Source organism: Mus musculus, chromosome 2 (genome assembly GCF_000001635.26).
Source record: "Mus musculus strain C57BL/6J chromosome 2, GRCm38.p6 C57BL/6J".
In the NCBI taxonomy this organism is placed as follows: domain Eukaryota; kingdom Metazoa; phylum Chordata; class Mammalia; order Rodentia; family Muridae; genus Mus; species Mus musculus.
In genome coordinates, this window is record NC_000068.7 from 84,344,780 (window position 1) to 84,367,676 (window position 22,897).

General features: G+C 37.7%; 1 protein-coding gene across 2 annotated transcripts in view; it reads right to left on the reverse strand.

Moving 5' to 3' along the window:
* Nucleotides 1–22,897, reverse strand: part of Calcrl (calcitonin receptor-like) — a 94,780-nt gene that overhangs the window by 14,154 nt on the left and 57,729 nt on the right. For both annotated transcript variants that reach the window (XM_006499918.4, NM_018782.2), the window contains 4 exons: nucleotides 6,400–6,526; nucleotides 3,426–3,579; nucleotides 391–451; nucleotides 244–310 (listed from right to left, as the gene is read on the reverse strand). In XM_006499918.4, the coding sequence (XP_006499981.1) occupies nucleotides 244–310; nucleotides 391–451; nucleotides 3,426–3,579; nucleotides 6,400–6,526 (409 nt within the window). The remainder of the gene's footprint in view (nucleotides 1–243; nucleotides 311–390; nucleotides 452–3,425; nucleotides 3,580–6,399; nucleotides 6,527–22,897) is intronic.

Consider the following 22,897-nt stretch of genomic DNA (forward strand, 5'->3'; position numbering starts at 1 on the left):
CTTAGCATTTGTCTAATTCTGTTAGAACCACTTTGACCTCACTTCATGTTCAGCTGCAAAAGCAGCTTCCCACCCATGGTCCCTGATGCTTTACAAATTGGCAATTCTCCTTTTCTGTGCAAATATAACACCTTCGCTGAACTTTATTCAATTAAGCAGTGCACCAACTCTGAATAAGAAAGTTGGAGAGGAGATTCAGGAAATAGGAGCAACGATGAGAAACTGAGAATTTTAGTTACATACCAACAAAGCAGCACAAATCGGACCATGGATAATGTAGAGGAGATGAGTGTCTGAGCTGATCCAGCAACTGGGGGATAAAGTAAAGATATTTGAAAGACTTTCATTTCTCTTAGTTCTAAGATTAGTCACAAATGGAAAGGGTCTTACTTGTCGTTGTAATACAAGCTTCTGGCAATGGCGTGGATGCAGGCAGGAAGCAGAGGAAACCCTACAAATAAAGCAAAACCAAATGAATGGGTAATTTTCCTTATTGATGAGGATTTTCAAAGAAGTCATGAACATGAACTTCAGAGACACCTGAGTAGCAAAAACTAACTATGCCTACGCTTACTGTGTAATTGCATATGTATAGTCAAGAGGAAAGTGTGACAAACTACCAAGTTTGAATATCACATATCATTTTAAATCAGCAAGATTCCAGAGATTAACACATTCTATGCTGCTTAAGTCACAATCCTTAGCAGAATTTTTGTATTCATATAATTTCCATGGGATGAAATTGGTTAATATTTAATGTCAAATGTTGGGAAATATTGAGACTTATAATTATTTCTATGGTAAAAGACAGATTCATGGTAAACCATTTTCTGAAGAAAAAAAGTGCTTGCTATACCAAGATTTCTGCATGTGTTGAGGCTTCTAAATCAGATCTTTAAAAAAAAAAAAAAAAACACTCAACACCACCATGAATAGTCAATCAAACACAGCCACAGCCACAGAACATGGGTTTGATTGTTCTTTCTTTCTTTCCTTTTGGTTTACAAGACAGGGTTTCTCTGTATGGCCCTAGCTGTCCTGGAACACATTCTATAGACTCAGATCCCCATCTCTGCCTCCCAAGTGCTGGGATTAAAGATGTGTACCACCACTGCCTGGCTTTTTTTAAAGATAGTTTATTTAATTTTATGTGCAGCTGATGTTTTGCTGGCATTCATGTCTGTGTGAAGGTGTTGGATCCCTTGGAACTGGAATTACAGACATTTGGGAGCTGCCATTGTGAGTTGGCCACTGGGAATTGCCCCCGGGTCCTCTGGAGGAGTAACTAGCTCTTAGCCTCTGAGCCATCTCCTCTAGGACCATATTCCTTCTTTATTTCGAGAAGAGGTCCTCTGTAGGAGACTGTCGTCACCCTCACTATGTAGCTGAGGATGGCCTTGAACTTCTGATTCTCCTGCCTCCATCTCCTAAGTGTTGGGACAGCAGGTATGCACCATGCCTGGTTTATGAGGTGCTGGGGATAGAAGCCAGGACTATATGCATCTAAGTAAGCACTCTACCAACAGAGCTAGATCACTATCCCAGATTTTGAAATTTTGAACAAGAGAATTCTTGGAAAGATGGTTCAGCAGTTAAGAGCACTGGCTCCTTTTCTGGAGGACCCAGGTTCAATTGCCAGCACCAGCATGGCAGTGCAAATCCTCTGTAACTGTAGTTAGAGGGGATCTGGTGCCCTCGTCTGGCCTGTGAGGACACTGTATGCATGTAGTACACTGTATACATAAATAGAAATATTTATACACATATGTATACAGTATGCCTATATACATTAAACAAACAAGCAAACAAAAAAACAGTAACAAGGGAATTCCATGGTCACAAGTCCAAGTGGAGATACAGAATCTGGTGCCACAGACAGGAAGGAGGTACCTTTCAAATTCCACAGTTCATCCAACATAAATACTTATTTATTTGAAAGAAAGCCAGGCAATATAAAAAGACATTTTTGGAAAATATATAATAAATTGAGTTAGAAGTTTTTGAAAATTTTATTCAGATGAAATGATATATATTTTTTAATGTTCTAAACAATTTTGGGGCTCACGGATTAAGAGCACTTGCTGTTTTTATAACAGACATGAGTTTGGCTCTGAGCACCCACAGTTCCTCAGAGCTTCTGCTCCAGGCAATCCAACACCATCTTCTGGCCTCTACAAGCACTGCATTCATGTGCACGTGCACATACACAAAAATAGAATAAAAATCTAAGAATACATATTAATGTATGTATATATTAAAAACAATAAAAACAACTTGTAGGAGGATCTGAACTTCTAAAGAAAACTGAAGTGAAGAAATATTTTCTAGAGACAATCAGAATGCACTGACAATTTGGTACACATATATGCATAGGTCTTTAATCTATCACAATATCTACAGCTTCATTTGATAAATAATAAAGAACTAAAATTTCTGTTTTATCTCTGGAAGTTAGTTCTATTAAATTCATTTACCATGTGTCAAATTCACAGACACCATTCCAATGACCTTAAGAAACACAGAGTGTGTTTTGTAGCTTGTTTTGTGAGTTACACAATGCCAAGAGAGTATGTGAAAGAAATGGATCTTTTGCATACATTTATTCAATTATTGATACCCCAAAATTTGACCATAAGATGACAGTTTAAGAAGATCTCAACAGGGCTGGATATGACAACACACATCTCCAATTCTAGTGCTCGGGAAGAAGACATAGAAGAATCTCTGTGGTTTCAAAGCTTTCTGATCTACCTACATAGCAAGTTCTAAGCCAAAAGATCCTGTCTCGAAAACAAAGATGAAAAAGAGAGCAAGAGAGAAAGAGTGAGGGGGGGGAGAGAGGGAGGGGGATCACAAAGGTTTTCTTGGTGGAACTTCAAAGCTATTTAGCACCTTGTCTCCATTTTACAAGTGAAAAGAGAGGACCTTCAGAAGAGTGTAGAAACCAGATCTTTAATTTGTAATTTTAATTCTCTTCTTCTAGTCACTATGAATTCAGCTAGAATGAGCTTGTCATTGAAATAGCAAAATATAAAAAAGCTATCACATTGGCCTTCTTGGACATCAATGGGAGGAGAGGCCCTTGGTCCTGAGAAGGCTCAATGCCCCAGTGTAGGGGAATGCCAGGACAGGGAAGCTGGAGCGGGTGGGTTGGTGAGCAGGGGGAAGGGGGATGGAATGGAGGGTTTTCAGAGGGGAAACCAGGAAAGGGTATAATATGAAATGTAAATAAAGAAAATATCTAATAAAAAAAAGCTATCATATCATTAATCAAAAAGAGACTAGAGAAACCATGAGCTTGTGACACTTGGCATATTTCAATTTATAGCAACTAGGAAAGAATGATTAGTAATAAGTCACGTGGCCTAAAAGCTAAAAAGCCGTCTTAATCAGATAAATAAGCAGGTAATGACAGTGGCACCTACCCCAGCCGAGAAAATAATACCACATCAAGTGCTGCTTCTCCGCAAACACAGCCACCACGATGAGTGTGTGCAGGTAAACGCCTTCACAGAGCATCCAGAAGTAGTTACAGCCCATCAGGTAGAGATGGATAAACTGAGACACTTTGCAGCTCACCTGTGAGGACGAAACAGTGGTTCCTTTGTTTACGAAATCTACATGTGAAGCAAGTCATCCAGTTTATTTCAGAAACCATGGGATTTTTCTGTCCCCCACACAAAAATGTGCACACCAGGGAATCTGAGTTATGCAGTGCTCTTCTGCATACTCATCCATGGTGGTTCTCAAGTTATCAACGATGTACTCTCTCAGTTCATAAGAATCATGTGATATTCCAAACAATTCCAAACCAAAAAAATATCTCCCTCAGCTTACTGGGTATCTGCGTTTCTAATGAGTTCAAGTTATTATTTATATTTATTTACATTAAATATAAACAGTAGACACATACACCATGGTACATCTGTTTTGATTTTGGTTGTTTTCTGTCAGAATAACTTTGATAGTCTTATCAGCACTTAATTAAACATGTATCAATCCTTAGTAAGTTTTGTATCCTTCACCCCACAAAAAAAAAACTTACTAAGTAATCTCTAAGTAACTACATATTGCCTAAATGTATGAAATTTTCATATAAGAATAAAGAATGGTGGTTTCGCCTCCTCTTTTTCTTGGATTCCTACTTTCTCCTCTTTTATATGTAGAAAAAGAAAGACATCCAAATATCAGATAAAGAAATAAAGAAAATACAGAGAATCTGGGAAATATTGATTCTTGCCTTATCGAAGTTAATAGGCTGTAACAGAATGTTACAATCTTTAATTTCCAATCTGAAATTCAATACATATTTAGTGGTTACTATAATTTTTTAATTAGTGTTATGTTAGAAACCAAGACCACTTGAAAATAAGTTTAGAGTTATAGATAGGACTTGAACTTGAACTATTATCATTTATACATATTTTATCAAATTCTTAAATATTTCTTGAGGCATGCATTGTAAATGGCCACACATTGTATAGATTAAAAAAAAAAAACTAGTAGTAGAAGCTGGAAAGTGGTGTCTCACGCCTTTAATTCCAGCACTCAGGAGGCAAAGGCAGGAGGATCTCTATGAGTTCCAAGACAGTCAAGGCTACACAAAGAAACTCTGCCTCACAAAAACAAAAAACAAAAAAACCTATATATGTAATAGCACCTTCCTTAAGGATATTTGTAACATTATTTCTTCATTTAATATGTGTGAAGAATGCATTTGCTAAATTTTAATTAATTAAAATTTAAATAATTCAGGAACATGTGTTTTACAAGAAACTCAAGTATCTTAAAAATAAAATAGTTTTAACTACATATATTTGCGTATATTTATGATGAATTTAACCCTCAATATTTATGTAGGTATTACATTCTTATCTAACTCAACTTGATTCTGATGTTATTTTAAAATTAATATAAACTATTATAAGGAAAAGCGTTTAGTACATACTTCAGAAAAATATTTCTGTGGAGGGCACTCTTAATGTAATTGGAAAATACTCTTTTCCAAATAATAAATTCACTTTATTTTCATTGTATACTTTGTCTATTAGATACATATCCTTCTGCTTCTCTTACATAAGAGTTAGAAACTCTTGCTGTGTTACAAAACAGATTCTCCTAGAAAAACTCATTCTTAAATGACAGAATGTCAACCAGTGTTTTATACTGCTAATTATGTTCTGGTCTGTTTCCTCCCCCAATGACTTTAGAGAGGAACACGAGCAAGATCAAACCACCAGAAAGCACATGTGTCAACAAAGGGAAAAACTTTAGAACTTTGTGAATTACCCTGAAAATACGCATAAAGCACACGCAAGCCTGCTATTCATTGAGCCATTTGGTGGAAATCCCTTTCCTTCTCTGATTTCAGTAATTAGATAACGTAATCCAGAAAACACAACTTGATGTGCTCAAGAGCACACACAGATACCACACACACAAACATACACACAAATACACACCACACAACACCACAACACATACACACACCACAACACACACACAACACAACACAATACAACACACACCACACCACAACATATCACACACACAACACACACACAACACACCATACCACACATATACCACACACATACCACACACACAAACACCACACACATATCCATATCCAAAACTGGAGGTTTTGCCACAACATCAAAGTAGGTGATTCTAAAAGTGTGAGTATTCTAATGTATATATATATATATATATATATATATATATATATATATATATATATAACTAGAGAATTCTAATATATATATTCAAATATATTATATGTAATATATATATATATATATATATATATATATATATATTTGAATCCAAGTATAGTTTACATACATGTTTATATCATGGACAATTTATATCATAAATTTTAGCATATATTTTTTAACTGTGACTTGTAGGAAGAAGAATGTATCAGCGCTTATTGAAACAATGATTGGTAGAACACGCTAACATTGTATGTTAATGGCGTTTAACATGACTGTAATACAAAGCATGTAATACAAAGCATCCTTGTCTTCCTGATTTTATTAATTTTTAATGGAAACTTGATAGCAAACATTACCTTAATTTCCCATTATGTATATTGGGATTTTTTTTTTTCATTTAAGTACTCAGATGTACAGATTGGTTTGGGTTGAACATTGTGTAGTCACAGTCTTATGGGCCACCAGCATCAGGAGTCCATAGCCAATGACAAGAACTGAAGCTTTGAAAGTATTGAAGGAAATTTACCTTCCTAGGCTGCAATACAGCTATGTTTCCTGTATGTAAACCCCCCAAATTTACATATACACTTATCTAATGATTCACATATTCCATATCAGAAACCGCCTCCCAGCCCATGTCTCTTCCTACTAACCCTCAAAGGTACAACCATGTTTTACTTACAGGATTTGTGGCCACTAAGGCCTGGTTATTGGCCACTGCCGTGAGGTGGATGATTGTTACAATCGAATTACAAATAAATGAAAAGAACAGGTTTTTATGCAATGTGATCCGTTGGCAACTTAGGCTCCTACAAGGAAAAGAAAGACAATGTGCTGAAATTACAAAAGCGGTTCTACATTTTAATTAAACATAAATTCAAATAAAGTACACTTTCAATTCATAAAGGTTGCTTTAACTTTGGAAAAATTATTTTGTTTATCCCAATTTTCACTTGATAAAATTTTAATTGGGGAAAAGCCCAGATGGAAATGAGTTGCTTTTATAGAGATGGGGGGGACCTGCCTCAGCAAACTCTGCATTAATTTCTCTTTAATTCTGAACACAATTAATATTTAATCTATTCTGCAAAAGACAGTTGAGATTCAGTGAAGTTACATAATCAAAAACATGCCAACAAACTTGGATACTTCAATTTACCCGAGACTCTCACACAGATAAAATGCCCCTAACTAAACTACACAGTCTGCTTTGTTTAAACAGTCCAGACTATTTTGTTGAGCTGATAATGACTATACTTGTAGCGAACAGTCATAGGAAATATACAATTGCATTTACACTAGCTACATAGATGAAAATTAGAAATCACTGAGGAGTATTGATTTGGTTTTGTAGACTTTTTCTGATTGGTCCAGATGTCCTCTAGATATAAAAAGAAGCTGACCATTTACCATTTATATAAAACAAGAAAGAACTGGTCCATGGAGTTCACACATAGATTTCAGGAGGGTGTCATTGTCATTAAATGAATCAGCTTTTCAGATTTACTCCTCAGGCACTCTTAGATTCTTTTTTTTTTTTAGTACATGATTTCCTTACCCACATTCAAGTGAACATTCCAGCACGTTTTTGTTCATGAAGCAATTGAACATAGTTTTATTTGGGATTCCAGAGAAAAATGATAAAATGAAACCTACTTGAGGCCAACTGCTGAATGGCAATGTTAAACACATGGGTAGAAATGCATGATACATCACTGCATTGCAGAAAATAAAACCTCATGTGCATTCTAGTAAAACTAACTCAGATAGTCTTTCTAGAGAAACCATCCTACCAAGAGGGAACTTGTAGAGCCCACCTCCAACAGAAAGACATGACATCAAGTGAGGGATGAGGTTGCCATCCCATAGTCAAAACTGTGACTCAAAATTGTTCCTGTCTGAAAGAACTGCAGAGATAGAAATGGAGAGGAACTTGAGGAAAAGAAAGTCCAGTGACAGGCCCAAAGTAGGATCCAGCTCAAGGAGAGACTCCAAGACCTGACACTATTATAGAGGCTATGGAGCACTCACAAAAAGGAACCTATCATGACTGCCCTTCGAAAGACCCAACAAGCAGATGAAAGAGTCAGATACAGATATTTGCACCCAACCAATGGACAGAAGCTGCTGACCTCTATGGTAGAATTAGGGGAAAGCTGGAAGAAGTTGAGGAGAAGGGCATCCCTGTAGAAGGACCAGCAGTCTCAATCTGTACCCCCAAGATCTCTCAGACACTGGACCACCAACCAGGCAGCATATACCAACTGATATGAGGCCCCCAACACATATACAGCAGAGGACTGCAGGGTCTGGGTTTAGTCAAAGATGATACACCTAACCCTCAAGAGACTGGAGGCCCCAAGGAGTTTAAAGGGCAGTAGGGTGGAGGTACAGGGTTGGGGGTGGGAGTAGGGGGTAGGTCGGGGGGGGGGCATCCTTGTGGAGACAGGGGGCAGGGAGGAGGTATGGGATGTGAAACAGTCAGAGGGTTAACCAGGAATAAAATCTGGAGTTGGAAATAAATAAATGTTAAAAAGAAAATTTAAAGTACAAATTTTCACTTCCCTTTACCTTAAAAAAAACAGAGTGTGTTGAAATTTAGAATTAGAATGGGGAAAACAATGTTTTCCATGTTTAAAAACACAGTTCAGACTATTTTCCTTCTGAAATGTATATAGCTCTGTGATTCTATATGTAGCTCCACTTTTATAAAGAATGAGGAAGTCAATGTAACCCAAACTAATGATTACAGGTTGCCACTGTGTGCTCAGTGCTATTAGTGAAGACTTAGAAAAATGTAATGGATGTGATAGTTCTCAACATGGATGTAGTTGAGACAGTCATTTAATAGCAGGCTTTTGCAACCATCTGTAATCCATCAAAATAGAAAGAATTACAACTCCTGGTTTCATACTACAGTCAGCGAACTTGATTTCACAGAGCATGGAAGGAATGAGAGGACGTCTCGGGCAAAGTCTGACCTACAGAGTATTGATGATATTTCACAGAAAATGGGAATTTTAGATAATTTTGAAGAGTAGCATGATTCTTGTAATTTATAGCAATTCAACACTGAGAAACAGACCTATTTTCAAAAAAATGGCATAGAAGTAACATGGTTTTGATTATTAACAATGAAGATTATTAATAATTATTAACAATAGAGCAGGCCTACTTAAGGCTATTCCTCCTTACAGTAACTAACACTGCTGTAGTTGTGAATATCAACCTACACAACTAAAGCCAAAGCTCTCTGCTTTCACAGTCCTGCTATCCAGCTGAGCTGTCAAAACTGTGACAATAAAATAGATCACTGTCATATCAGTTCACTGTATGCTATGAAAATATGCCCGACTGTCTAACACTTTGGCCTATTGCTTTAGTTTCTCTCATTTCTGCCTCTAAGCACTACACAGATTAAACAAGTGCAAACAGATGCTTATCTGAGATACAGCTTCTATCAGTCTGGTGAGGAAAAAAAGGACACAGATTTATACAGTAATTCATATTGTTTCTTTCTAAATATAGTCATTAACATATGTAAGTAGATTGGTGCAGATAAAAATCAACTTGTAAGTGACATTTTTAAGTATAATACGCAAATGAAATGATTTTCTTAAAGAAGCATGATAAAATTTTGAGATATATACATATAAAATTCGTCCTGGGGACTGCAGCATAACTACATAATAGAAAATGTGGTTGGGGAGTCTGGATTGTTTCCATTTCATGTTCTTTTATGATAACTGTTTTATACGATCATTTCAAGATGCAGGTTTGGCAAGCAGAGTTATATAGGCAGTTGGTGCAAGTATGCCAAAAATTCCATTATAACATGTGTGATTTCAGCTGTCTATTGGAACAACCTTAGCAGGTAGCATCAAGTCAGCACACATGGTTCTGGTGGGGGCTTCTGAAGCCTGAGCTCTCCTTACAGCATGCGTTTGAGCATGTTTCTAGCATCTAGTCTTCATATCCCTCATCTATAATAGAGGGGTCATCTTATCAAACCTTGAAGGTTATGTGTGACAAACCATGACACGTTTAGTACAACCTCCAACCTCTGGGGAACATTTATTGCTGTTATTTATTGTTTTCAGCATCACTAGCAGGTGATTAATTTTAATTACACAGCCAATCGTTTCTTGTACACAAATAGATGGCATCAAATTTTATCTCAACAATAAAGGAGCTAGAGAAAGGACTGAAGGAGATAAAGGGGTTTGCAGCCCCATAGGAGGAAGAACAATATGAACCACCCAGACAGATAGACAGACACACACACACACACACACACATACACACAGAACTCCTAGGGACTAAACCACCTACAAAAGAATACACATGGAGGGACTCATGGCTCCAGCTGCATATATAGCAGAGGATAGTCTTGTCGGGCATCAGTGAGAGGTGAGGTCCTTGGTCCTGTGAAGGCTCGATGCCCCAGTGTAGGGGAATGCCAGGGTGGAGAGATGGGAGTAAATGGGTGAATGGGGAACACCCTCATAGAAGCAGGGGGAGGAGGGATAGGATAGGGGATTTCAAGAGGAGAAACCAGGAAAGTGGATAACATTTGAAATGTAAATAAAGAAAATATCCAATAAAAGAAAAAATGAAGAAAGAAAAGAAAGAAAGAAAGAAAGAAAGAAAGAAAGAGAGAGAGAGAGAGAGAGAGGGAGGGAGGGAGGGAGGGAGGGAGGGAGGGAGGGAGGGAGGAAGGAAGGAAGGAAGGAAGGAAGGAAGGAAGGAAGGAAGGAAGGAAGGAAGGAAGGAAATTGATTAAATAATACAACAGTTTGTGTTTGGTTAGTTTCTATTGATCTAGTGAAATTCAATTACCAAAAAGCAAGCTGGGGAGTAAAAGGATTTTTTTTCAGTTCACACTTCCACATTGCTGTTTATCACCAAAGATAGGACAGGAACTCAAGCAAGGAAGGAGCGTGGAGACAGGAGCTGACGCAGAGGTTATGAAGGGGTGCAGCTTCCTTTCCATGGCTTGCTCAGCCTGCTCTCTCATAAAGCCCCAGACAACCAGCCCATGGACAGCACCAACCACAAAGGGTTGGGCCCTGCCCCATTTGATCGTTAAATTTTAAAACGCCTTGCAGCTGGATCTTATGGAGGCATTCTCTCAATTGAGGCTCTTTCCTCTCTGATGACTCTAGCTTGTGTCAAGTTGTATGTAATTCAATTAAAGAATTAAAAACCTATCCTGTTTTTGCTACAACCACAGGAATTTAACATTCAGAAGATAATTTCAATGTGGTGAAATGTCAATTGACCAAACACCATTTTCCCAGGGAATTCCATTGTGTCTATACAAATCTCCAAACCAGTGTGGTCACTACCATGGTAACCCAATTCTGCTGTTGCACCTTCAAAATTTGGCAGATAAGGTTGTCAAATATCTTGCCTTAATTTGACAATTAGGTTTGCTGTGTGAAAGAAAAATTCAACCTACTTTTCTCAGTATTAATAATAATCAGCATAAAGTAAAGAGGATGGGGCACAGTGGTACAACTGTAGCCTTGCCTGATGAGCATTGTTTTCTTATTCTAGTTTATCTCATTACTGGGGGCTCAGAACACTTCCCCTTTAAACCATTGGTCATGTATTTGAAAGGACAACTCATGCCAATCTGAGCACTAGCAGAGATAATACACAGAAAACAAGGAGTACACTAAAAGGATAGACTGTATTTTGATCATTTGTCTATTGCATTAATTTTTGCTGATCAAAATGTCTGTTTCGTCTGTTTTTTGTTTTTGGGGTGTGTGTGTGTGTGTGTGTGTGTGTGTGTGTGTCGGGGTAGACAGTCTCTAGTGGGCCTATTTGTGATCACCTAGATGTATTAAAAGATGTGTGTCTATTTTCATAGAGTGCTTAAAAATCTCTGCCTGGAGTCGGCCCTCTTCCATCATCCTTCCTTTCCCATCCTTGCCTATCAGGGCTGCCTCTTCAGTGCCACAGGTGAGTTTTGGGCTGCCCAGAGAGCAGTGTTTTCATGTGGCTAGCTGGGATCTTCTTATCTGTGAACTGTTAGACAAATGCTTTCCCTTGTCAGCTAGTGGGAAAAAACCATGGGGAGAGAAAACAGTCTCTTTTTTTAATTAGGTATTTAGCTCATTTACATTTCCAATGCTGTCCCAAAAGTCCCCCATACCCTACCCCCCACTCCCCTACCCACCCACTCCCACTTTTTGGCCCTGGCGTTCCCCTGTACTGGGGCATATAAAGTTTGCAAGTCCAATGGGCCTCTCTTTCCAGTGATGGCCAACTAGGCCATCTTTTGATACATATGCAGCTAGAGTCAAGAGCTCCGGGGTACTGGTTAGTTCATAATGTTGTTCCACCTATAGGGTTGCAGATCCCTTTAGCTCCTTGGGTACTTTCTCTAGCTCCTCCATTGGGGGCCGTGTGATCCATCCAATAGCTGACTGTGAGCATCCACTTCTGTGTTTGCTAGGCCCCTCACAAGAGAGAGCTATATCTGGGTCCTGAGAAAACAGTCTTTTGAATGTTTGTATTTCTTGCATTCCAGAAATAAGCAAAAGCATTTTAGAGTCAAAATCAGTAATGATATAGTCATAATTTATTGGGTTTTCTAATATATCCCAGGCATGTATGCAAGCAAACTAGACTCATTATCTTAACCTCTTAAAATAGCATTATCTTTTAATAAAATTGAAGAAAGTTATTCAAGGCCATCCATGTAGTAGGTGACCTGTTGAACCAGAAAGTTTGGAGGAAGCAATGAGTTTTATTTACTTTATATCCAATTAGTAACTATTTGTTGTTTATCTGCTGGCCACTCTTTCTAGATTCTGGGTAAACAGTTGAGAACTCCTCAGAGCAAGACCATAATATATTATTTTTATCACAGTGGGAAGCAAACAGACACATGAACTGTCATCATTCTTAATATTTGTGCTTTTCTTTAAAAAATTAAGACTCGGCTGGGCGTGGTGGCGCTCACCTTTAATCTCAGCACTCTGGAGGCAGAGGCAGGCGGATTTCTGAGTTCGAGGCCAGCCTGCTCTACAAAGTGAGTTCCAGGACAGTCAGGGCTATACAGAGAAACCCTCTCTCAAAAAAAAAAAAAAAAGAAAGAAAGAAAGAAGGAAGGAAGGAAGGAAGGAAGGAAGGAAGGAAGGAAGGAAGGAAGGAAGAAAGAAAGAAAGAAAGAAAGAAAGAAAGAAAGAAAGAAAGAAAGAAAGAAAGAAAGAAAGAAAGAAAGAAAGAAAGAAAGAAAGAAAGAAAAAAAATACTAAGACTGTGGTCAAAGTTAAATGGCACACTCAGGACTGACCCAACAAGGAGACAGCAGCAGGGACATGGATTTTAGGTAGAGAAGATGCCCTTAGTTAAGTCATGAATTTGATGTTCTGAAGAGGAGGAGGAGGAGAAAGAGGAAGAGGAGGGAAAGAAGGAAGACCAGAAAGCGTAAGGCAGCAGTGCACCCTTGCACAGGTGAAAAAAATAAAGAGATTAAGAGATTAACTTACAAAATATGTCCTTCATCCTGGAAGATTTCAGTCAATTGTTTTTATCTTTCTGCTTTCTACTTTAATTTCTAAGTATGTATATATTTATTTACTATATCCACTTTTCTAATTATCCTCATCTTCTTTAAGATCTTGGTTTTTTGACATCTGAGTACCTCACCTGCAAGAGTCGCAGTAGAGTATCTAGTCGCTCAAAGGCTTTGTTTCCTAACTTCTAAAATGATGATACAATTCTGAGTAGGGTGCAGTGTGCAAGGGTTAAGAAAATAAATTAATTATGTCTGCAAGACTACAAGACCAGGCTACACATATATTCACTTCTGGAATAATATTACTTTTATTACATGTTCTCTTTGAACTACAACATTTTAATGCATTTAAATAACTGTATAGTTCTATGGCAAGCAATGGTTTGCCAGCTTAATTAAAATAATTTTGTATCATTCTATATATTATTCTAATTTAGATACAATTAAATACCCTTTTGGTTTACTTTTTCAAAAAACTATATAAAATAAAGTTATAAAGAAATTAATATTTATAAAATATCAATAAACATTTATCTTTAATATATATATGTAGTTTCAAATCATACAACTATTTCCTAAAAAAAAATCCCAATTTTCTAATAGGTTATTTACTTATATTTCCATACATGAGACTCTCCTCAATTAGCCACTACCAACAGATATTTTAGAATTGAAACAGTTTTTATTGAGTAAAATCTACTACTTCTTGACCTGTGTTGCCCTTATCCAAATCTGTTACTCTAATGTGAAAATGCAATTTTATTACATAATTCAGTATATATTTTGAAGATTTTTTTGCAACTCTGACTCATATTATGTAATGCAATTGGTTTGATGTTGCACAACATTGAATAGGAGGAACACAGTTTTCAAAATCCTGATTAAACTACAACTTGGAGATAGACTGAGTGTGAGTTGATAAACAATACTAAGAGAAACACACTTAGGTAAACAATATGCAACGCTAAGCTAAAGGAAGCAGAGGGTGCATATATATGACATGTCAGTTAACCTAAGTACATAAAAGTTGCAAAGAACAAATAGATCACAACAGTTTGGAAAGCAAGGCTGTAGTGGGTGTGGGCTTTGACAGGCATGCAATCAAACAACTCTAGGTGATTAGGAACTCAGCCCTTGTCAAACTCCTGAACAGATCAAAGGCAAAGTCAAAAGTCAACAAATGAGTCACGTTCAAGTGATGGTTCTGGATTCCCAGTCAAGTTTACCAGACAAATTTGTCTGTGGGAAAAGACTCAACATAGGATTCCTTTGATTTTCAGCTATCTTAAAGGCCGAATTATATAAGATTTCTGTAGGAAAAGTATGGCTAGAAGGAAAAACGATACCTGCTTTAAAAGTTCATGACACTGATTGAAAGTATTTAGATGAATCTGAGAATAAAGGTAAGAGCTTGGGTCATTCACCTTGAAACATATACGCACAAAGCATACAACCATATCCATGAGCACTGTAAGGCTATCTCACTAAGTTGAGAATGCTTGACTCCCCAACAGGATCTCTTCTTTCCTGCTGTATTTTATTTGGAACTCATGTCAATAACCTAGAAAGATCATTTCTACATGCTTGAAAAATATGCAACTTGCTTTAAAAGAAGTTAAAATTAGCATGTAAAATTTCAGCAGAGATATTCTTTCAAGAAATCAAAGCAAATTTAAGGAGAAAACAAAAACAAAAAAAAAAAAAAACCCACATTTCCCTGACAAGTCAGATAGATGCTGCGTGCTCCTTTTTATGTGCAAGCCTTTTATCTGAGTTGAAAGTAAAAGGCAGGTTTGCTATGCTTTCAGCTTTTTGCACAGTAATTAAAACATAATTTGTAACTAATTCCAGTAAAGTTTATTTATTTTTTTTATCTAGAGGATTCTGCTTTGTTTTTCCAAAGACTGTTATGAGTAAGTGATTGCCTCTGAGAGCTTGGAAAACCCCAAAGTTATGGCTCTGTATCTCCCCCTCCCTTTCTGTTCTCTTTCTTTTATTCTCCTGCTCTGACTTTTTACTTTAATTGGCTCTAATATAAAACAAATCTATCTGGTGAAGAGCATTTCGTGTTCTCTGTTCCTAATTTAAAGCATAGATGAGTAGAGAATTGTTGCCTTCCCTGTCTAAACAAAAAATAACAAACAGTACCCTACATCAACATTGTGTATAGTTCTGGGTTTTTATGAGGGTGGGTCAGTGACCCTTGGTTACCAAAGTGGGGAAAAGAGTTTCTTCTACCAAAGACTAACTGAAGAAGGCTGCAATAGAAGGAACTGGGCTAAGAGGCAGAAGGAAGATGTTGGATTTTTCTCACACACAGTGATTTTATCTGAAACATCAGCTCCTCTAGAAATTGTTTCCAGGTTATTTGGCATGAAACTAATAATTTCTATCATCCTCGACAGTTGATGAACATGCTTCATGCAGCATTTAAACCTAGGAATTCCTGAGATGCACAGACTTTTTTTTTTATCTATAGTCTACCATCTTATTTTCCTTGGATACTTCTACAGATCAGAATTCAGAGTCCTGATCTAATTTCTTTCTTTCTTGATGGAGAAAATTAAGACTAGGAAACCTCAAGGAATTTGTCAGAAGTTAAAGATGCATGGACAAGTCAGTCCTTGATGGAAGCTGCAAAGCCTTTATGTCTTCATCCATCAAATGGTTATTGAGTGCCAATTTTGTGCAAGATACTATTCCGGGGCTTAAGATGTGTGAAGAACCAAAACAACAAAAAAAAAGTGGTTTCTGCTCTCCTTACTTGAGCATTTGTCATATTTCACATAAGGCCAATTTAATAGCAAAGGAAAAATATTTTTGTCTTGTTTCATTTTGTTTCTTTCTGTTCAAACTATAATTCAAGAATGTTCAAGTCAAAGGAAATAGCTAAGGCGAACAGAAAGATCACAGATTGAGAAGAAGAGTTAATTCTTTACTGGAAAATAAGTAAAGATAAGAATTAGCCTAGACAGTGTCTTATGCCTACTACTTTACATTTTCTACCTTTTGAAATTCTGCTCATCCAAGAAACATACTTTTCAGTGGAAATATCATATCACAAATCCCTGACTTGTGAGTCACATGGGTCCTTTCTTCCTTCATGTTCCTACAGGTCTTTGTAGCTCTGCATTAATACTTTTAAAAATTAGGGTGGACAGGAGGGGAATAAAATCTGGAGTGTAAATAAATAAATATTTTTAAAAATAAAAATTAAAAATCAGAAAAATTTGCTTGGTAAACATGCTGGGTAATTACAGAAATATAGTTAGTTTGTGTTCCCAAGTGAATTAGTAACTCATTGTTTTCTGGACAGTTCATAAATGCCAGGCACTGTGTGAGTCTATGATGTCTAACAGTTTCCTACAAGATAGAAACATTCCACCTAGCAGGGAAGCTCCTCTGGCAGAAAGGTAAACAGCTCAAAAGGCCTCAGGAAGTCCCTGAAACTCATCATGTTCACTAGGCCCCCTCCATGACAGCTTAAGCAACAAAAAAAGAGTTTCTCTCAGACCAGTTGAAATCAACCCTCCAAAGAAGATAAGCTGCAAAGAAGACTCTGAGATCAAACCAACTGCCTGGAAAAATCAGTAACCAGGCCAACTATGTGGAAGGGGTTTAGACCAAGTGAGGCACCTGGAAGGGAAACTCTCCAACCTGCTGAGATGCCAGCAGACTGTGCAATGCGCTCCAGGCTCCCAGCTTTGTGAGCTGTCACATGTGTTGATGTGGTCCTTGGTGATGCAGCCATCTGTCAGTCATTTCTGCTCCTGTCAGTAACTCCTCACCCATATTCCTTTAATTAACTCCAATAAAACTCACTGGTTCACCAAGTTAGACTTTAGTGGTATTCATACTTTGCTCTGTCATGAGCTCTGTATCTGGGGTGAGTAGATGAATATGTAGTGTGTCCCCAGAGAAAGTTCTGTTACACAACGGTCTACTTAAAACAAATGGCTCACTTTAAAAAAAAAAAAAAAGAAAAAAGAAAAAAAAGGAAAAAAAGAAAAGAAAACGTTGAGCTTACTTAAAACCAGAATTGGAAAAAAAAATAAATAAAAAATAAAAATAAAACCAGAATTGGGCGAAAAGCACACTATTAGTAAGCATTGATATGAAGATTAAAATATAGCCCATGCTTTTAAACAGTCTTGTTCCATTTATTTAAAAATTATGTGCAGATTCAAATGTGTGCTTGTCATACTAACTCACAATTAAAAGATGTTTGATAATTTTTAAATAAAGTCCAATAAATAAACAGTTCATTATAATTTTAGTATAAAGATTAGGTATAAGCAAAGTAATTATTTGCAGTCTTTTAATATTTTTGTAGAGGCCAAGAACCAACTTTCTTAAATTGTTAAATGATTCATTTGATTTAATAAGATTTTAATTATGTGCATTATATAACTTTTAATTTTTTTAATTTATTCTTTGTGAGATTCACATTATGTATCCCAATCTCATTCATCTCCCAATCCCTTCGTATCCATCTTACAACCTTGCAACCTCCCTACCCAAAAGAAAAAAAAGCATAAAGACTATCTCGCAGTGGACGCTGAAGTATCACAGTGTGTCCCACAGTATACCCTTCTGATCACACATCTTTGCTTGTGAATGTTCATTGCAATGAGTCATTGGTTTGGTTCGAGCCTCTGGCTTCTGCTATACACTATCAGTACTTGATCCGCTCTGGAACTCCTCTCAGATATCCTGTTGAGCTCTGTGTCATGGAGATCCTACAGCTTTGGATCTGCAGGATTGGCCCTCTGATGCACTCCAGCCCTTCATACCTGAGTAGATGTGGGCATGGGCCAGCTCAAAGCCCTGAATGTGAGCCTGGGTGGTAGCTGAGTTGGTCAACCTACCAGCTCTCCCACAGTCACACCACCAGGGTGAGACCTCTAGCACTGCCCTGGCTCGCTCAACCAATGCTGCAGTCAGAGAGGGGCTGAGCCAGCTCCCTCACTCTCATACCCTCAGGGCACCTTATCTGAGCCTTTGCCACCAGGGCTAGCTCTATTGTGCTTCCCAGGCAAGGTGCAGGGCCTGCTCCTCTGAGTGCTACAGCCAGTGAGGGTTGGGACAGTACTCCCACCCTCATGACCTTGGACCAACTCTCCTGCCTGCCAAGGAGTCAAGGTGGGGATAGGGCCTCTCTCTCACACACAGCAGAGGAACGACAGGGCCAGCTCTCTTGTGCTCATGCCCTTCAGGCTAGGTCAACCCCAATCCCATCACCAACTTCAGCTCTACCGCACTGCCTAAGCAAGGTTCAGGATCCTCTCCCAAGTGCTGCCGCAAACAAGAGATTGGGCCAGCCGTCCAGAACGCCTTAGCCAGTGAGAGGCCAGGCTAGCACTGCATAGCCCTTAGGCATCAGCATGGTCCAAGTAGCAGCCCAGACAAAGATGTCCACATGGTCTTTAGTAGTAATATGAGCCATGGAAATTAACACAGCCCCTTGCTGCTGGTCACAGACTCAGACATGGCCCTCAGTGTCAGTACAAGCCATAACTTCACCATGGTCTCAGATGGCAGGGCTGACAACTCCCATCTGGCTATTCCTCTCCACCCTCCAGTCTCCAGTTCCATCTCTCTGCACAGTGATTAAACCTGTCTGTTTCTCTTTTGCTCCCATCTCTCCAACACATACTTGCACATTGCAGTGGGTGGACCACATGGCTGGCAGGCTTCTGGGTGTCTTCCCCATCCCACACCACATATATCATTATTTTTAAGAGCAAAATTTTTAGCAAATATCAAGTACTTGTATTTATTACATAGTAATCTTTAATTTTTCAATTGTTTTTTTCCTAGAAACTTTTTAATTAGCCACATAATTTCTTCTTGAACTCAAAGATCTGCCTACCTCTGACTCTCAAGCACTGAGATTAAAAGTGTGCATTACCAACACCTGAATTCTTCTTTTATTATACACACTCTATTCCTAATTATTTAGACTCAAGGGATTATATTTATAACACTATAAATAATCTTAATCTTTTGTGACTTAGCATAATGAGCTACCTATTTACAAAACAGGAGAAGAGAATTAGGGACAATATGAAATTTCTGTTCTTTTGGGGAATGAGGTTTGTAGCTGCCTATTGTATCTTTGAAACTAATGTATTTTAAATAAATATATGAGTTCAGCTTTGAAAAAATGATTTCCATAGATAGTTTGGAGGTTTTAAGTCTTAATCTTTAAATGTTGGTTGAATGGTATTTACTTTTAGAATAAAACAGATGTAAGCAAAGACATCAAACACTAAGCCTGAAATTCTTTCAAATTCATATCAATGATAGCTACCCAATAAATTTCTTTTGCATGAAAATATTTTCACAAGTACCAGCTTCTGTTACATATTTTCACTTAAACATAGCTCACTCTAATTCCCATGACAAAACCCTTCTCTGGTCACAGACTCTTAGGCTTTGAAAGAGCATTGCAAGTCCTCAGTTCCAGCTACCAACCCAAAATAAGAGCAACTGACTGTAATATGTATGAATGTGCTCAGCATGTTGTACACGTGTGGGAACAAGCACAAGTACATGTGTTTGTGCATGTGGAGGCCACCGGTTGACACTAGACATTTTCCTCAAACATTCTGCAGTATATTCCTTTGAACCTGGAGCTTGCCATTTTGGCTAGATTGGCTGGCCAGCAGGACCATAGAGTTCTTTATTTCCCCAGCACTGGGATTAGAGGCATCAATTTCCTGCTCCCACCTCTTTACATGAATGCTGAAGATCCAAACTCAAGTCCCCATACTTATGTAGAGAGCACTTTACTGACGAGTCATTTCTCTGATCTGCCGTGTGAATATTCTTGATGGGTTAGTATGTGATTTCTGTCTGAGTGACAATTAGGTCTATTGATAACTACGAGTTCATTACATTTTGTTTAGCTGTTAAGAGGTTTTGACCTAGTCGACCATCATTGGGAAGAGAGGCCCCTAGGTCTTGCAAACTTTATATGCCCCAGTACAGGGGAATGCCAGGGCCAAGAAGTGGGAGTGGGCGGGTAGGGGAGCAGGGCGGGGGAGAGGGTATAGGAAACATTCGGGATAGTATTTGAAATGTAAATAAAGAAAATATCTAATAAAAAGGCAAAAAATAAGAGGTTTTCACATTAAACCACCTATTTCTCTTTGTTACTGTACACTCTCTATTCCTAATTATAATTATTTGTACTTAAGATGTTAAGCTCCTATCACTGTATACCCTAACCCCTTATAACAACATTCTTTGTACTGTTATGATTTGATCAACATAGCTATTGTTTCCCTTAATTTTCCAATCTCCTTGATAAGCCATTTATTATGACAGTGTTTCTCCATTGAGAACTGAATGAATGAGCCGTCTGATTAGAGATTTAGACTGATACTATACTTTTCCTGGTCCAGTTTGGCTTCAGTATTGTTTGCCTTGGCGGCCCCACTTGCCTCATAAGCCCAGTGAGCATTTATTTTATTAACTCTGGGACTTTTTTTTTCACATGCGGAAGTAGTATTAATTTTGCTTTTCACTTGTTGGGTACTTTACTGACATCTTTGCTAAATCAAAATTGCATGAAGGCATATGGCCTAGAATTCCAGGAGACCATTGTTTTCTTTCTTACTACTGGTTTTGGAATGCAATGTAATTGCTATTAACTTTATCGCCTTCAGAAACTTAATGCCCTTGGATGTTTTGGCTTATTACATTAAAAAATAGAGACAGTTTAATCTGAAGTGTCTCAGCTGGAATGGTTTTTAATTTAAAGAGATTATTATCTCTCAAATGCTTTTAAATTTTTACACCATGGCCACTGTAATTAATTACAGCTTCAGTAAAGAATTCAGGAAGAGTCCACTGAGAAAATGATCCAGTAAAATTCCCAGATATGAAGCATTTAACCAGGCTAGGGAGGCAGAGAAAATGATAGGCAAGATTCATTAACACTTTCATGTTCATGTAAGGTGCAGAAAAAAAAAAGAAGTACTCTAATGTTTGGAAGCAGAGAATAACAAATAAGCTCTGCATTTGATGCAGTTTTTTTTTTTAAAGATTGTCTACAGTTGAATAAAGTAAACTGATTTTTAAAAGCCATTAGAATAGCAGCTGGGTGTGGTGGAACACACCTTCAATCCCAACATTTGGAAGACAGATCTCCATGAGTCTGAAACTAGCCAAGTCTACATACAGTTTCGGGCCAGCAAGGTCTAAACAGTGAGTCCCTGATAAGAAATAATAATTTTTAAAGTTACATAGGACATATTTAGTAGTAATGGTGTCAGAGATGATTAAAACTGGATTTAGTGAGGATATGAAAAGGCCTATAAGGAGAAATGAAAGGGAGAATGGACTCTCAAATTATTGCTAAATTTCTGATGAATGCAACTGAGCTTCTGGTGATATCACCGGTGAAGATGGGTTAGTTTGTAAGAAATCTATCTTAGGTTTGGAAGAGCTGGATGCTATGAATTCATTCTGAGAATATTGCTTTAGGAGACTTTTGAATTGCTCTAGTTCAAGAAGCACAAAAACACATATATTTGACCAAGAAATTGCAAGGCTTTGAAAAATATAAAAGGTTTGCATAATAAAACTAAAATATATTGTAAAAACTGGGGCTAGAGAGATGCATCAGTGTCTAAGAGAATTTGCTACTCTTGTAGAGAATCCAGGTTAAATTCCCAGACCTATGTAAAGGCTCACAAATATCTGTAACTCCAGTTTCAGGGGATCTAATGCCTCTTCTGGCCCCTATGCATACAAGATTTGCCCATGGAACACAGTACACACACACACATATGAGAATTTCAGCCATTGTGGAAATTAGGGTGGCAGTTCCTCATGAAGATGGGACTCAATCTACATCAAGATCCAGCCATATCACTCTTGGACATATGCTAAATATCATTCTACCCCAGAGGCATTTAGTGCTCAGACATGTTCACTGTTGCTGAATTGATAAGAGTCAGAAATTGGGAACAACCTATGTGCCTCTCAACAGAAGAATGAATAAAGAAAATGTGGTACATCTACACAATGGATTTAAAAAATTTTTTTTAATGAAATCATGAAATTTGCAGGTAAATGGATGGAACTAGAAAAACATCATCCTGAGTGAGGTCTCCCAGACTGAGAAAAATGAATGTAATATTTATTCAGTTATATGTAGATATTAGCTGTTTAAGTCAATGATAAACAAGCAACAGTCCATAGAAACACAGAGATTAGTTATAGAGTAAGGGACGTGGAGGGATGAGGATTAAATCTTACTAGGAAAGGGAAATAAAATAGAGAGCTATGGACAAATGGGGGTGCTGGGATGGGAAGATCAAGTATGTATGGGGAGGGAAAGGGGGAGATAAAGGGAATATGGGGAGAGACAATTAAGGAAACCTGATACAGTAGGAACTTCCTAAAACATATACATATATCAAGGCAATCTAAATCAAATTGCCGAAGAACAGAGGAGGCAACCCCATCTAGCCATCTCTTGTCTCCAAATGAAGCTTCCAGTGCTGGGATTGATTACATCTAATTGAGTTGTTGGCCCAAAGTGTCTCATGGGAACCCCCAAACAATCCAGGCTGTTGTCAAGACTACAGATTTCTCTCCACAAACTGACAGCAAGGCCCCATTGCTGGATACA